General features: G+C 37.1%; 1 protein-coding gene across 5 annotated transcripts in view; it reads right to left on the bottom strand.

The window, feature by feature from the left end:
- The window catches only part of ZNF407 (zinc finger protein 407), a 519,604-nt gene that overhangs the window by 267,270 nt on the left and 236,686 nt on the right, over positions 1 to 15,648 (bottom strand). For all 5 annotated transcript variants that reach the window (XM_082417046.1, XM_082417047.1, XM_082417044.1 and 2 more), the window contains exons 6-7: positions 13,224 to 13,307; positions 5,041 to 5,161 (exon numbers count right to left, since the gene is read on the bottom strand). In XM_082417046.1, the coding sequence (XP_082273172.1) occupies positions 5,041 to 5,161; positions 13,224 to 13,307 (205 nt within the window). The remainder of the gene's footprint in view (positions 1 to 5,040; positions 5,162 to 13,223; positions 13,308 to 15,648) is intronic.

Consider the following 15,648-nt stretch of genomic DNA (forward strand, 5'->3'; position numbering starts at 1 on the left):
TAAGATTATCCCTAATATTTTTAATACTGCAAGTAGAATTTTGTGTTACTTTTCATGACTTATCAGTGGTTTACTGTTTAATATGCATTTATTAACCTTAAAAAATGGAAGCCAATGAGAAGGTGAGTTTCACGTAAAAGAAAGCCCAATTACAGCCAACTTTAGTGCAAGTCATCTAATCTCATGTGAAAGCCAGTGTCATCAGTGGAACAGAGTGCAGCTTGATATTAATAAAATCCATGGAGAAATAAGGATTTACATTATTAGAAAGGGTACTTACTATAACATATTAAAGTTTTTTCTATTTCTCTCCTTAATAGAGAAGTGACAATTAAAACATAACAAAAAAATAAAAGTATAGAAAAATGTTAGATTGTTTCCATGTTAAGGTAGAAAAAAATCTAAAGAATTTGCTGCATAAATAATATGGTAGGACAGCGTGCTATGAATCTAAATTTATGCTTCGAAATTATAATGAATACTAATTAATAGTGAAAAAGTTTTGGAGCAATGATGGAATATACTGATCTATAATGGATTAGAATTTTGGATATCTTAGACAGTAAAAGCTTAGGAAAAGGGTACACGTTTACATCTAAACAGAATGAGATGTCACTGCCTAAATTAATAATGCAAACTTGAAATATAGCCGCAGGTTCAAAAGACCAATTATAAAATTCTTTTGTAAACAAATCTATATTCACATTTTTCATGAATAATTATAACTACTAAAATTTCTCTACTAATGTTCAATTTATAAAATGAAAAGTATATTTTCAAATGCAATTTAAATAATACTTCAGTTTCTAATGATGGTAATTTACCTGCAAATATGTGTTAATAATGACAACAATAGGAATATTCTACAGGAATAATGTTTATCTATTTATATTAAGCAGACAAAAATCTAAATATGAAAAAAGTATTTAAATATTTTAAGCAATAAAATATTATGGAAAGATACAGATAAGACAAATACGACCATATCTTCTCAGGAAATATGTGATCATCTTATACATACTTTTATTCTGCAGAAATCATACCTACTCCAATTTCTTTATCTTGTGAAAGAAGATACTTTGTTGTTGTAAGGTAGATATCGTAAGCATTTTGTTCTTCCCATGCTATGCAACCAAAACAATCTTTATGAACTTAACTATCTGCTCATTTAAAAATCTTATTCTCCTCAACAAGAAGACGAAGGTATCCATTGAAAATTCTACATTTCATTCATAGTCACTAACTTTAGGAGTGTTCCTATATTTTGAAGTTTTTCATACTCCTGGTCAAGTTAACTTGTCTTTTGTTCATTAGTAAAAGCAAACCCAACCTTGTATATACACAGAATGATAAAACTGTCCCGTGAACAGAAAGTGTTCAAACTAATTACTTTCAATAATATTCAAATTATTAAAAAGGCTTAAATAAAGATAAAATCACCCTTTTATCAAGGACTTTAAGCATTTCAACAGCAAATTTGATAGCGATCACTAGATGTAAACATCCTGAGTATTAATTCATAGGAGAGTGACAACAGTCTTAGAAAACACCAGCTCCTTTTCACGACAGTGCCTCGCAGAGGTCTGATAGGGACGGGATCCAGCGGGATCCAACGCACTGCTCCACGGACGTGATGCGACTCCAAGGGGATAACTTGGACAGGGGACAAGTAACACGACCTCGACCTTCGCAGAAGTATAATACAACTTCAAGCCCAGAAAACCTGAAATACTTAGAAATATGTTCATGCGTACACAGACTTGAGTGTACCAAAATACAGCACTGATCAGCCAAACAGAATTCACATCCCAATCTTTGTTGTAGTGCTATTAATAGCCTTAAGTCATACTTCTATGAATTTCTTCCCAAAAAATCATGGACATACACAGAGATTTAGGTAAAAGTATTTTTGGAGTAAAAACCTGAAAATGGCATAAATGTCTAAAAATTTAATAAAGTTATTATTGTTTATCAATCTAACTTGAGGCCATGCAAGTATTAAAATTATATTGAAGAAAAGAGTGGTTTTCGGGCTTCCCTGGTGGCGCAGTGGTTGGGAATCTGCCTGCCAATGCAGGGGACACGGGTTCGAGCCCTGGTCTGGGAAGATCCCACATGCCGCGGAGCAACTGGGCCCGTGAGCCACAACTACTGAGCCTGCGCGTCTGGAGCCTGTGCTCCGCATCAGGAGAGGCCGCGATGGTGAGAGGCCCGCGCACCGCGATGAAGAGTGGTCCCCACTTGCCGCAACTAGAGAGAGCCCTCGCACAGAAACGAAGACTCAACACAGTCATAAATAAATAAATAAATAAATAAATAAAAGAACGTGAATTTCTAAAAAAAAAAAAAAAAAAACTAACCACCCCTGTATTAAAAAAAAAAAAAAAAAACAGAGTGGTTTTCAAACTAGGCCTTTTGAAACTCCAAGGTATTTCATTAATTATCTAACAATTGATTTTGGGTTTGTTTTTTTTAACAACTTCAAAAACTGTAAAAAAAAAAAAAAAAAAAAAACAAAATCCATCATGGCATGTATTATAATTTTCAGACACTAAAGACCTTAAAGGCACTGAAACTCTTGCATTACCTCACTGAACAGTATCTTGAGGTTTGTCAGGTCAAGTAAAACCTACAACCATCTGAAGTCCTAACCTGAGATGAGAGTGAGAACAAGAGCTGATGTGCACAGCCAGGCTCTGGATAAGCGATCTAGTGTGTTCCTCACCGTACGTCAGCAGTGTTCCTGAAGTTCGTACCCAAAGCACTTGTCCTCCGTAAATGAGGAAGAGGCTGAACGGCTGCAGTGAGCGAGCCTCAAGGGCCTGAGCTCCCGACTACCCGCCCCTGCCGAGCGCTCTCTGCAAAGTCATAAACTGGACACCACGGCTAATCCAACAGCAACTGTTAGCAAGAACTCCCCCCATTTGAAAACTTTTTGCTTGTCAAACAGTCTTACATGATATTCGTTAGTGTTATAATAAGTGACTTACAGACTGTAACTCTGAAATCTGTAACTGTTAGATACCACTTTTACCTATTTTATCCATGGGGTCTGTACAAGATCTTGTTTGAAGTAACAGTTCTACGACTTAAAAATTATACTTTGAAAACCACAGTTACACAGGATTAATGACATAAGGTGGTTATACAATTTGTTAAGTGTGAAAAATAAAATTTATAATGAAAGAAACCGCCAAAAAAAACAATGATTCAAAACAGGCATAAAGTACAGACTGAAAGGATATAATCCTAACAGCTAAGAGTGATAATTAAGGGAAATTTTTATAAATTTCTAATTGTTTCCCTGTGTTTTGCAGGGAAGGCAACTACAGTATGACCTCTAATAAGGAAAAAGAGCATTCAATAACGTTTGTCTTTTAAAGAATTCGTATTATCTGCTCCTTAGAATTTCTATGTCTACCTCTAATTGGATCACCATTTTATTAAATCTCAAAGAAACACCAATCTAGTGTTAGGCAAAGACAGAACTGAGAAAATGTGGAATGAATGAATAATTGATGAATGAAATATACCCGTAATATGTCTGTACCATTAGATGACCTTCAACATAAAACTTAATGCAATAATGAGGATAATAATAGAGATTATGGCAATATATTTACTGAACGCACAGGCTATATCCACAGGAATACAAAAATCTATTTTTTAATGAAGGCTTCAGGTTTAAGGTATATATTCTGATATGTAACAAAGGCAGCTGCACTGAAGAACTACCCTCAACGTTTCCACATCTTCACGCACAACAGGGCCCATGAGACCTTCAGCCCCACAGTTGGGCTGATCAAGGCCCTAAGAAGATGTCCCTCAGCTGCCCGCGCATCCCATGGTGTCTCACAGACCACAGTGAGCTCTGAACTCAATGCTCACAGGCCCCCCACAGAGCGTGATTGAGCCGCAACCTACAGCCGCCTTTCATTTTCCACCGGGCCCGGGATACGCGGACCTTGTCACAGAGTAAAACAGGATCATTCACCACTCCTGCTTCTCTGCCCCTGTGCTTTGCGGCCTCCGTGAAGTCACTCTGCAACCTGGCAGATGTCACTTAGCCGCTGTGGCCTCCGCGAGCGGACGGAGCACTCATGACCTCCAACATGCTCTCCGCACAGAAATGCCACGCTGTACCATCACCTCCCCGCATCCTCACAGAACACACACGTGACTGAAAGCTACCCATCTTTTAAGCCATGGCTGGCAGGCTTTCTCCTCTAGCAGGACTGATCTTGTTCCTTCTCTCTGCACTCCCCTGGCGTTTTTAAATACCACTGATATGTGTACTACAAATATTTACTAACATTACCATTACAAGTCACCCATTATGCTACAATATCCTTAAAGGCAGGAAGCATTTCTTACATTATCTTCATTGTCTAAATGAGTGCCTTACTCATAGTAGATGAGATGCCATGTGCGTTGAATAACTGATTAATTGGATGGTTCCTTACAATCACTTGAAAGTCAGGTGTACCAATGGATTATAAAACCTAAATGTGGGACTTCCCTGGTGGCGCAGTGGTTAAGAATCCGCCTGCCAATGCAGGGGACACAGGTTTGAGCCCTGGTCCGGGAAGACCCCACATGCCTTGGAGCAACTAAGCCCATGCGCCACAACTACTGAGCCCGCGTGCTGCAACTACTGAAACCCGCACGCCTAGAGCCCGTGCTCCGCAACAAGAGAAGCCACCGCAGTGAGAAGCACACGCACCACAACGAAGAGTAGCCCCCGCTCACCGCAACTAGAGAAAGCCCGCGCACAGCAACGAAGACCCAACACAGCCAAAAAAACAAAACAAAAAACCTAAATGTTAAGATTGTAAAAAATGGAAAAGTATTTTACATTTTTAAAAACAGTCACCAAAATTAGGTGGTGTAATAAACTCCCACTCCTAATATATGAATCATGCTTTAAATCATGCTAATTCACATTGATCAAAAACACAATTCGTTTATGGTGAGTTTAACAGGATTTTCACCCACCATGATGACCCACTTGATTCCACTTGCTTCATAATGGATCGTTACCTGTAGTCACACCAGGGGCACCTGTAGGGCTTCTCTCCTGTGTGTACCCGCTTATGCCGCGTCAGATGAGATTGGGTCGTGGAGGCAAAGTTACACTCATCACATTTAAAAGGTTTTTCTCCTGAAATATATCAAGAAGAGTTGTAGATGAATAATTACAAATATTGGAAATGAAGGGCTTAATCTGTTATTAACAATTAAAAAGACACTCACTTCCATGAAATTTTAAGACTACACATACTTAGGATATTTGAATATTTATTCACAGAGTGAGAAAGTTAGAAGATACCATTGATTTTTATTTCTCTATGAGAACAGAAGCAAGATATACATTATGCAGTTCACATGTAACTTATACAAACAGGATTCTAAATTATCTAATCTAAATAGAAACACACAGTGAAGCACTCATCCAGATAAAAACATAAATATCAGCTTTGGTTTAGCACTGTATTTTGAGTCATTTAACAAACTCTGTTAGATTAGGGCCATTATAAAAATCTCAGTGAGGTTAAAACCATCGAAAAGTATGTAACAAAGATATATTTTGAATACACAGTGTAAAGCTTATTAAAAGCTTGAAGTTAAATATGAAGGAAAAAAATAAAACCAAGCGATAACTTGACACCAATTTAAAAAGTGTCAGAAGTAAAGAGAAATTATAATTCACTAAGTTGAGTAAAAGGTAAAGAGGCCTCAAAGAAACATTTGAAATAATATTTAACAGCCCCGTAAGTTCCATCTCCCCTGTGTAGATACACCTGATCTCTGCACATACAGCTCAACCCTGTGCTGGTTCAAGGACCTGCCCAGGACTCAAGGCCCTCTGATCAATACCTTTCTCTCCTTCACACACAAACTCAAAGAAATCAGGTCTGACTGGTTTTTAACTCCACTAGCTGCACTGGCTGGTGAGCACCTGAGGTGGGGTGATTTAATTTTAATTGATGTAAATTTAAAAACTGATACTGAATTCACCTGTTGAAAAAATGTTTAAGTCTAGAACAGCTTGGGAATGAGAATCTACTTTTTGACATGTGAATTTTATCAAACCTAAATACAGATCATGAATTACAGATAAAATATTTGGCCTCTGTATTGAGATGTGCTGGAAGTGCAAAATACACACCAAATTTCAAAGTCCTGGGGGCGGGGGGGGGGAGAATAAAATATTGGTAATAATGTTATATTGACTTCATGTTGAAACGATAATAATTTGTATGTATTTGTTTGAATTATCTATTTATAAAAAATAACTTCACCTATTACTTTTTCCTTTTTTTAATATGGTTACCAGGCAACTTAAAATGATACGTGTACAGCTCACATTACCTGTGAACTAGAGAAAGCCTCACACCTCTTCCTCAAAACACAGTTGTGACATACAGAAATACTCTTGCCAAGAGACATTTTTCCTGAGAAATTTTACACATAGGATGGATTAATTTTACATATGTAACTCCACTTGTTACTTATTTCCCATGTTTTCGTAATAGTTTTATAAGTATACTAACATATAGAAAATGAGGGATGAAATATCTTGGTTTAAAATTACATCTATTCAGCTAGCAACAAAACTATGTCTGCCCTGAAAATCAGAACGTTTAGAAATTTGTCCTACATTCTCTAAGCCTGTTTACATGGCCTTGCCCATAACTGCAGTAATATTTACTGAATGCATACACATCTCATCTGATGGCATTTTATCTGTCATTGCAGCCCAGGGCAGCAGTTAGAAGAAGCCAAAAGGACTTCAATCCCAATCCAGGTTTTGCCATATTTCACTCCCTACGTGGTAAACCCCTGAACAAGATCAGGACGATAATACACCAAACATGGAGATAACTGTGAGGATTAAAGCAGACAAGGCATAGGTAAGATACTTAGGAGGGTGCCCAATAACCAGTGCGTCACCATTATGGGGACAGGACTGCCTAAACACTGGAAACTGCAAACTACTCTCACAAAGATAAAAGAAGCAGCACACAAATGGTCCCCATCAAGAGCTCATGACCAATAACAAAGTAAAAACCTATAACATACATAAAATAATTAATGGTTTCGCAAAGTTAGTGAACTTGACATAGAGGTATCATTTAACAGATCCTACCAGGGAACATTTGACTTATTCTTGTAAAAAGAAGACCATATACAAAGCAGAGTAAAAATCTTGGAGTTGAGAGGGGTTTTTGTCTCTTTTAGCCATTTCCCATATACTACACCCCAACCAAGTGGTCACCCTGGGTCAGCCTAAATAACTCTTTGTTCTCAGTTTCTAAACCGCTGGTCAGGTCACTTAAATTGCTATAGACAGCTCAGTTGTACTGAACTGACTTATACAAAAAAATAACTTTCACGATGATGGCAGGTTTTGCTTTTATTTGAGGGATAAGACATGATCTTCGAATTGCATAGAGTTAAAATAAAATCGCGCAGTCTCTTCACATTTGACACAGGAATATTCTATGTCATAGAAACATATAAACCTTCATACACAAGCATATCTGAAAACTTCCTCATTCATTATAAAGACTGAATTGCTCATTAAATTCAATTAAGAGTATCTTAACTGTACACCGATGTCAAAGAATAGTTCACATGGAAAACAGAAACACAAAGGGAAGCACTCACCTGGATGAAAACACTCATTATTAATTGCTTCAGTGACTTGACATCACCTGTCTAGACCTGACACAGGAGGCAGAACGGAGCTCTCACCACGATCAAAGTAACGAACATAAGCACCACCACAGAGGTGTCCCTGTGCCCTGTCTTTCTTCTGCTCGTTCCATCCCCAAGCAAACGTTCATTGCTTTCGGTCGCTATGTATTAGTTAGTACTTTCTAGAAATGTACACACATGGAAACATGCAGTATGTACTTCTCTTCTGTCTGGCCTCTTTCTCTCAGCTTTATTTTGTGCGTCACTCCCGTTGCTCCAGGTGTAAATACTTTATTTTTACTGCCGAGTTGTAGAGTAGTATTCATTACGTGAATGTCACGTGTATCCACTGATATGGTAGGTAGATACGTCACTTTGTAAGAAACTGCCAAACTGTTTTCCAAAGTGGTTTGACCATTTTATGTTCCTACTAGTTGTGCTTCAGAGTTCCCACTGCTCCAAATCATCACCAACATTCAGTGTGCTTAGTGCTTTAAACCTGACTTTCTCTAATGATGGTTTGAGGACAGTTTCATGTGCTTATGTGCCATGCATTTATATTCTTTGGTGAAGTACCTGTTCAAATATTTTGACCCTTTTTTAGTTGGTTGGTTTCTTAAAACTGTGTTCTGAGAGCACTTTATATATTACAGATACAAATCCTTTATAAGAGTTATGATATATACATATTCTTTCCAGTCTGTGGTTTGTCTTTTCATTCTCTTCACAGTGTCTTTTGAAGAAAAGTTAATAATTTACAAAGTTTTCAAGTTCTCCATTTATAATTTTTCAAGTTATGATTCTTTTCATTTATGAATCAGGCTTTTGATGTGCTGGTATCTAAGAAATCTTTGATAATCCATGATCACAAAGATTTTTCCCCTAAATTTTCTTTTAGAATTTATATAGTTTTAAGTTTTATATTTAGATTGAGTTCATTTTTGTATATGACATGATATATGGATCAAAGTTTATTTTGATTGCATATGGATAGCCAATTGTTCCAGCATTATGTATTGAAAAGATTAAACTGTCTTTGCTCTTCTGTCAAAGCTCATTTGACCATGTAGGTGTGGGTTGTTTTGTAATCTCTATTCCATTCCACTGATGTATTTGTTTACCTTGATGAAAACACCAGAATGACTTGATTATTGAAGCTTTCTAATAAGTCATGAAGTCAGGTTATATAAGTCAAGTTTGTTCGTCTTTCTCAAAGTTGTTTGATATTTCACCGTTGCATTTCTATATGAATTTTCAAATCAGCTTGTTAATTTCTTTAAAAAAAAAAAGCTTGAGGGATTTGAAATGATCAATGTGAGAGGAAATAAAACCTTAAGAACATTGAGTCTTCCAATCCATGAACATGGGATATCGCTCTATTTAGGTCTTCTTTAATTTCTCTTGGCAATATTTTAAAGTTTCCAATGAAGAGGTTTTGCACATCCTCTGTTAAATCTATCTCTAAAGGTTGTTCCTTGGTCAAAAACAATGGACAAATATATGCATGAGTCTATTCTGCTCCTTTGATCTATCTGGAAATGTTTATGCCAATACAATACTGACATGACTATTGAAACTATATACTAAGACTTCAAATTAGGTGGCTTGAATCTCCCACTTTTAATATCATGAATCTAAGGGGTCAAACAATTTAAAGATTTTTTTTTGTTAAGCAAATTCACAAATATATTCTGACGTCTCCTTATTCCATTCAAACGAAGTGTTTGAAAGTATGTTGGCATCAGACTCACTGCTAACTGGTTTATTCTATTAGCCTTGGTAGACATCGTTAATCTATCCATTTTTCATGGATCTGGCAGGAATCTAGAGGGGTAACATTATGGAGTCATTGTCTGAGTCAGTGGTAAAAGGTCATCCAAGCTCCTCAAGGTTAATTTTCTTGGTGAGAAGGTTTAACATAAACACTTAAAAAACACGGTAAATGTATCAATCTTATTTCATTTAAACTTTTATGGCATTTTTATGTGACACAATTTAAACTTAAAAAAAAACACTTTTAAAGAATAATGTCATTTAGATTCTCTATAACTCTAATAATTTGAAGTTCATGTCAAGCTGACATTGTATTGCAATAAACTATCAATTGTCATTTCATGCTTAACTTGACAACACAACAGATTAAACTATGTAGTCGTAAGAAATTGTGAAAAATCTATAGGCTGACAGAGAAAAAATATAATGCTACCAAAGTATGCTACATACTAAGCTACAACCACTAAGTAAAGGAAAGCTCAAGCATATCTGGGCTCTTGATGGAAAAGAACTCTGTGTCAATTTACACAGACTACAGTTTATTCAATCTGTGCATAACAGTTAATTTGTAACTCAATTCTGTTACATGTTCAATACTATTGTTTGAATATGTTCACCGGTATCTCTTTTTTATCCAGAAACGATCATTTCTTCAGGAAATTTCAGGTAATTTCTTCAGGAAAATACACTTCAGAAATACAGAAGTAGCTCTTGTTTGTTAGTCTCAATATATAGCAAAATAAATCGATATATAAATAACTTCTAGATTGTAAAATTTGAAAGAAAATCTTAAAAATGCTAAACAAGAATTTCAGTTTCCTAATATTTGTTAACTGCATGAAATGAGATAGGTGCTACGTGAGGAGGTGTACACACTTACTAAGGAAAAATTTTTGATGGAGTGATCAAACTGATTTGGTGCATTGGGAACAGTCCTTCTGAATTCTTTGTCATTCTAAAGCCAGAAGGATGAATAAACCTATGAGTGAGATATTAACTACTCTTGAATAATGCTGTCTGTAAGTCAACAGGGCTGCCTGCATATATCCTGCTGGTGAAATTTCCTTTCTGCCTGTTTCCCTCACATAAGAGTATACAGTAGTTTAAATTGTGTTCTTCATACTTTCCTTTTCAAGCGGTAATCTTGGCGAAAATAACCACTGAGGAATATTCTGCACCTGAGGTCCCCGTGACAGAAGAGTAAAAGGAAGCCGGAGGAGGGACACCAGCACCGGCATGGCTTATGGACAGAGAGAGGTGTCCTTTGTGTGTCAACAATCTGTCAGACGGGCCAAGCCCTTCTCCTGGAAGCTCGCACCGCATTCCTTTGGGCAGGCTGGTGGTCATTAAGCCGGCCAAGGCTCTTCAACTACATGTGAGGATTTGCTCCTGTGCCCTTGAATCAAGGGTCTCTGACAGGTGACCCTTTTACCAGATAAAAGTAAATCTTGGAGTGGAAGATGTTTTGTGTCAGCCCCCTAGACAGTCTGTATTGCAGTGGGGAATTATTTACGCCATTTGGAACACTTTTGATACCTATCCCTTTCCAAGCTGATTGTAGTTTGAGTGGGCACTCTGTAGTAGAAAGGTAAACCATGTCAAAGAGGAATACATCAGAAAAACACAGATTTCAAATGAGCCCAACAAATCTGGCCTTGAAAAAAAAAAAAAAAGTTCTGTGTTGCTTAAATATTATAAATCCAGCATAAAAGCTAAGGGCCTAGACTGAGTTGTACGAAGCTGTTTGGCTTAGTACTGTTTGGCTAAGCTGTTTGAACTGACTTTGGTATTAAAGAATCATGTTTGATTTGTGCCACAGAGGCAGATAAATGCCAAAAAGACAGATGCCTCTGTCTGCGAGACATTGTCCTATGTGGTATAAAGTTAATAGCAAAGTAATAAGGAGCCTCTGGACCTGACATAAAATATAAAGTTGTGCCTGCTCGATGCAGGTTCATGATCGATCACCTGTAAACGCCTGTGATCACAGCATGACCGGCCCCTCGGCAGCGGGAAGAGGGAGCACGGCCACGCTGCCAACGGTGGCACCGGGGAGTCTGTTGACGCCCAGGGCCACGCCAGGGCAACACCATCTGCATGGCAACAGTTGGGGCATCAATAAGCTGAAACATGAAGAATCAGAAAACCCCACATGAACACACTTTACCACACATATTCCCAACCTGTCCAACATAGTAGCCAAGGATGACCGCCATCCACTGGGCTCTTCTGCCATCTCTTACACCGAAACTGTAAATCACTGGATTAAAAGAAAATGTGATCACAGGTTGCTACTACAAACTTAAAATAGAGTTTTATGTTTACCAAGTTTGAGTTTTCAACATTATATTAACATTGGATATTTCTTGACTCAATAATAATCCTTATCCCATACAGAAATTTGAATCATATAAACTTAAGATCCAAAAGGAATGGCTAGCATTAATTTTCACTGATCTTATAAATACCATAATGGGCATTAAAGCTCCTTGTAGCTAAGCGCTAAATATAGCATATCAAGAATCAAAATGTACCATAAACAATATATTTCATGTATTTTACGTTTATGCCATTTTGAGTATAACTGCCAAACTCAACTATTCTCATGGAACCCAAGTAAAAGTCTAACAATGAGTTACAAATTCTGTTACCATATGATTTATTATCTAAACTAGAACACTTTTTAGGGTAAAAAGTGGTTCTATTAATAGTTACAAGGAACATCACCAAAAATCAGCACTGTCCCAGGAGTATATAATTCAGAAGTTAAAGTAATTACTTATAAGACCTATTACAGCATATCAATAGGTAACCAACTTTAATAGATGTTTAAAACTTTTCATCCTTATGTGTTCCTAACCAAGGTATCTAGTTTATTTTGTTGAATCACCAAGAATGCCCATCATGAAAAAAAGGATTCGCTTCAATGTCCTTATCTGCTTAACTTGCCTCTTCACTGCTTTCCATTCTTTTTTTTTTTAAAGATTTTTTTTTTATGTGGACCATTTTTAAAGTCTTTATTGAATCTGTTACAATATTGCTTCTGTTTTATGTTTTGGTTTTTTGGCTGTGAGGCATGTGGGATCTTAGCTCCCCGACCAGGGATCGAACCCGCACCCCCTGCATTGGAAGGCGAAGTCTTAACCACTGGACCGCCAGGGAAGTCCCGACTGCTTTCCATTCTTAATCGCAAAAATACCTGAAGCTGCATTGAGCTACAACCACATCTACTTGGTTCCAACTCGCAGAGGGATTGCTGGCTAGAGAGTCAGGTGGTTCCAGAGGCTGAGACAAAGATGGGAAGGCAGGGCTGTTGGTAAGCAAGTGAGAAGCAGCTAAAAGGTGGCGTGAGCAGGAAAGCAGACGGGGAGGGACCGACTGAGAGGAAGGCGGGCCCCCCAGCTTCACCCCAGCTCACGGACCACCCCCAAGGCAGGGCTCTGCCGCAGAGAAGCAGCTGGTGTGTCTGCACACCGGAGGCCAGACCCTGTTCTCCCCCCCCCCGCTTGACACGACTTTACAGGACACCTGATCCATAAGACACGCAGCAGGCTTACTTTATAAATACGTAAAAGCAGATGAATTAAAATCTTGTATTATTCAAGCACAATTTTCCGTAGACCCTCAAGTACACAGAGTTTACAAAAATCGGAAAGACAGGCAATCCAGGGCCAAGAACGAATGCGGGGGGCCCCCCTGGGCTGGCTGCCTCCTGAGCGGCAGGCCGAGGGCCGGGCGGCTGGACTGACCTGTATGCTGCCTGCGGTGCTTGGTGAGGGCGTGCCGGGTCCCGCCAGCAAAGCCACACAGGTCACACAGGAACGACTTCTCGCCTGTTGCAACAATAAACAGATGAGGGACTGCGGAGGTCACAGATCATTAAAACATATCTATCAAGGCTTTCAGGGTTACTAATTCCTCCAATCAAATGTTTCCATGTAAATATGTCAAATGGGAATGAAATTACCACTGCGGTTTATTGACTGTGATAAAATCTGAAAAGCACCACTGAACATAATTACATACTTGTCAGACCCATAAAAATTAGCTTTATTATCAATGGAATGGTTTTGTACAACTTCATTTCTGGTAGATGTCTTCCAGATGGGGCTGCTTTATGCACTTGAACAGTTTTTATGCATATCCTGATTTTTTACAATTCCCATACATCTGGACTTTCTGAGCTGACTAAAGATTGCTTGGAACTGTTAATATACAGTATACATGATTCTGCTTAAATAAAACATACTGAATTTTCTAACAACTGAAGGATATTGAATCGGTTTTACCTGATTCTATCAGCATCTTCTTTAATAACTTCCTACTTAACAATAAGAATTAAACAGTTTCATTGAATATACTGAAGATCCCAAGTAACAATAAAATCTACATTACTCAATTCAGTGCTGTTTATGTTCCTCAAACTTTCATGGCACAAAAAAGGAAGTCTAGGGATTGCTAAAGAAATTGTATAAAAACTCCTATTATTCATCTTTAGTGATAACTCTTGACTGGAAAACTCTGCAACAATTAGAGTCAGATTTGGCAGACTTTGTTAAAAATGTTTAAATGTTCATTTTTAAAAACATTTTTACACAAGCTAACATTCTGCCCTACAGTTTATAAACGCAATCTCTCTCTATTCTACAGCGTATTTGGGCAATAAGTGCTGGCACCTAGGCAGTTTATCCCGTAAGGCTCCCACAGAAGAGAAAAGGAGAATAAAAATGCTAACACCTTGGAGAGAGTCAGTGAAATTATAAAATACTTTTCAAAAATAAAACAAATCATTTTATCTATCTTTATCTACTTTACTCATGTGAATGTTTAATGCAACAAGTCTTTCAAGGGTTTTTGCCCACGTCAGCCTGCTTTGTTCTAAAATGTTTAGGTGTATCACAACAGAAATTTAGCTTGAGGTGTTGTGGAAATGGTAATTGGCTTTTTAAGGTTAGAAAAAATAGTAAATATAGGAAGGCAGAGTAACTACCGTAATCAGAAAGTCGTCCCTTTACCTGAGAGCAATACTAGCTTCTCTAATTTAAATGAACATATATTAATAAAGAGAGTTTTAACCAAATTATGTTTAATCTTATTTCCCAATGGTACATTAAAATGCTCATTATTATCATTTATAAAATAAAGCTGAATTTAAGTATTTTTCCTATCTTTACTTTCCTATTTTGGGGTTAAGTTCATTCCTTGGCATCATTATATCAATACAGAAAAGAAGAATAGAGTAGATGGGCTGCGAAGAATAAAGTTTAATTACAATCACTCATTTAATTATTTAATCAATTTGAAATATAAATCTTTCTAACTCGCTGTATTATCAATTAAATAACACTGAAAGTAGACTTTTTTTAAAATCCCAAAAGATAATTTGCTCGTTAATATTAACATACTATTCTGTGTTGAGACAAAATTGTTCTCTACAATTTATTCATCACCACAGCTTTGTGGGCATTAACCCCTTTGAGTGTGCGGAAATGTGTGTACTGTGGTCCACACACACACACACAAGATCACACACACCTATGCATCTGGTGGTGTGTGGCGGAGAAGAGATTGGTGCTATGCTACCCAGCCAGCAAAATACCTGATGAGGAAAGAGTATTCTTACTATTTCTGGACTCAAGCAGACTATGATTCCTTTCCCTCATTTATGAACTTCTTCGCAATCTACATCTTTCTTGTAAGATATAAACATTGACAGACAAATCCTAATGAAATTTATATTTTTTACAGGTATATGTGCTGCATGTAATGAAATTTACATTTTTACAGGTATATGTGCTGCATGTATATACTAAGTTTTATTCCCTTTCCTATTTTAAGATATGTATAGGCACAAAGACAAAATTATCAATTTTCCATGTGATTTGGTTCTAGATATATTAGTGACCTTGATTTTTTGATGTGCAGGATTTTTATCTAGGATGTTAGTCTGCAATGTATTGTATGTCATATTTACCTTGGTGGCTTGATTTGTTTGTCACTCTAAATTCCATTTTCACTTGCCCTTTTTTTTTTTTTTTTCCAAGGGGGTAGGGGGAGTTAGGGTTGGATAGTGAACAATTGAGTATTTTTCAAGAAAAAAAATTTTAAGAAAAAACTAAATGTAATATACTCAATAAAAAGGGGGTTCACTTAACATGCCATATTTATATGATA

The sequence above is a fragment of the Balaenoptera physalus genome (genome assembly GCF_965194825.1).
Source record: "Balaenoptera physalus genome assembly, chromosome: 12".
Classification (NCBI taxonomy): Eukaryota; Metazoa; Chordata; class Mammalia; order Artiodactyla; family Balaenopteridae; genus Balaenoptera; species Balaenoptera physalus.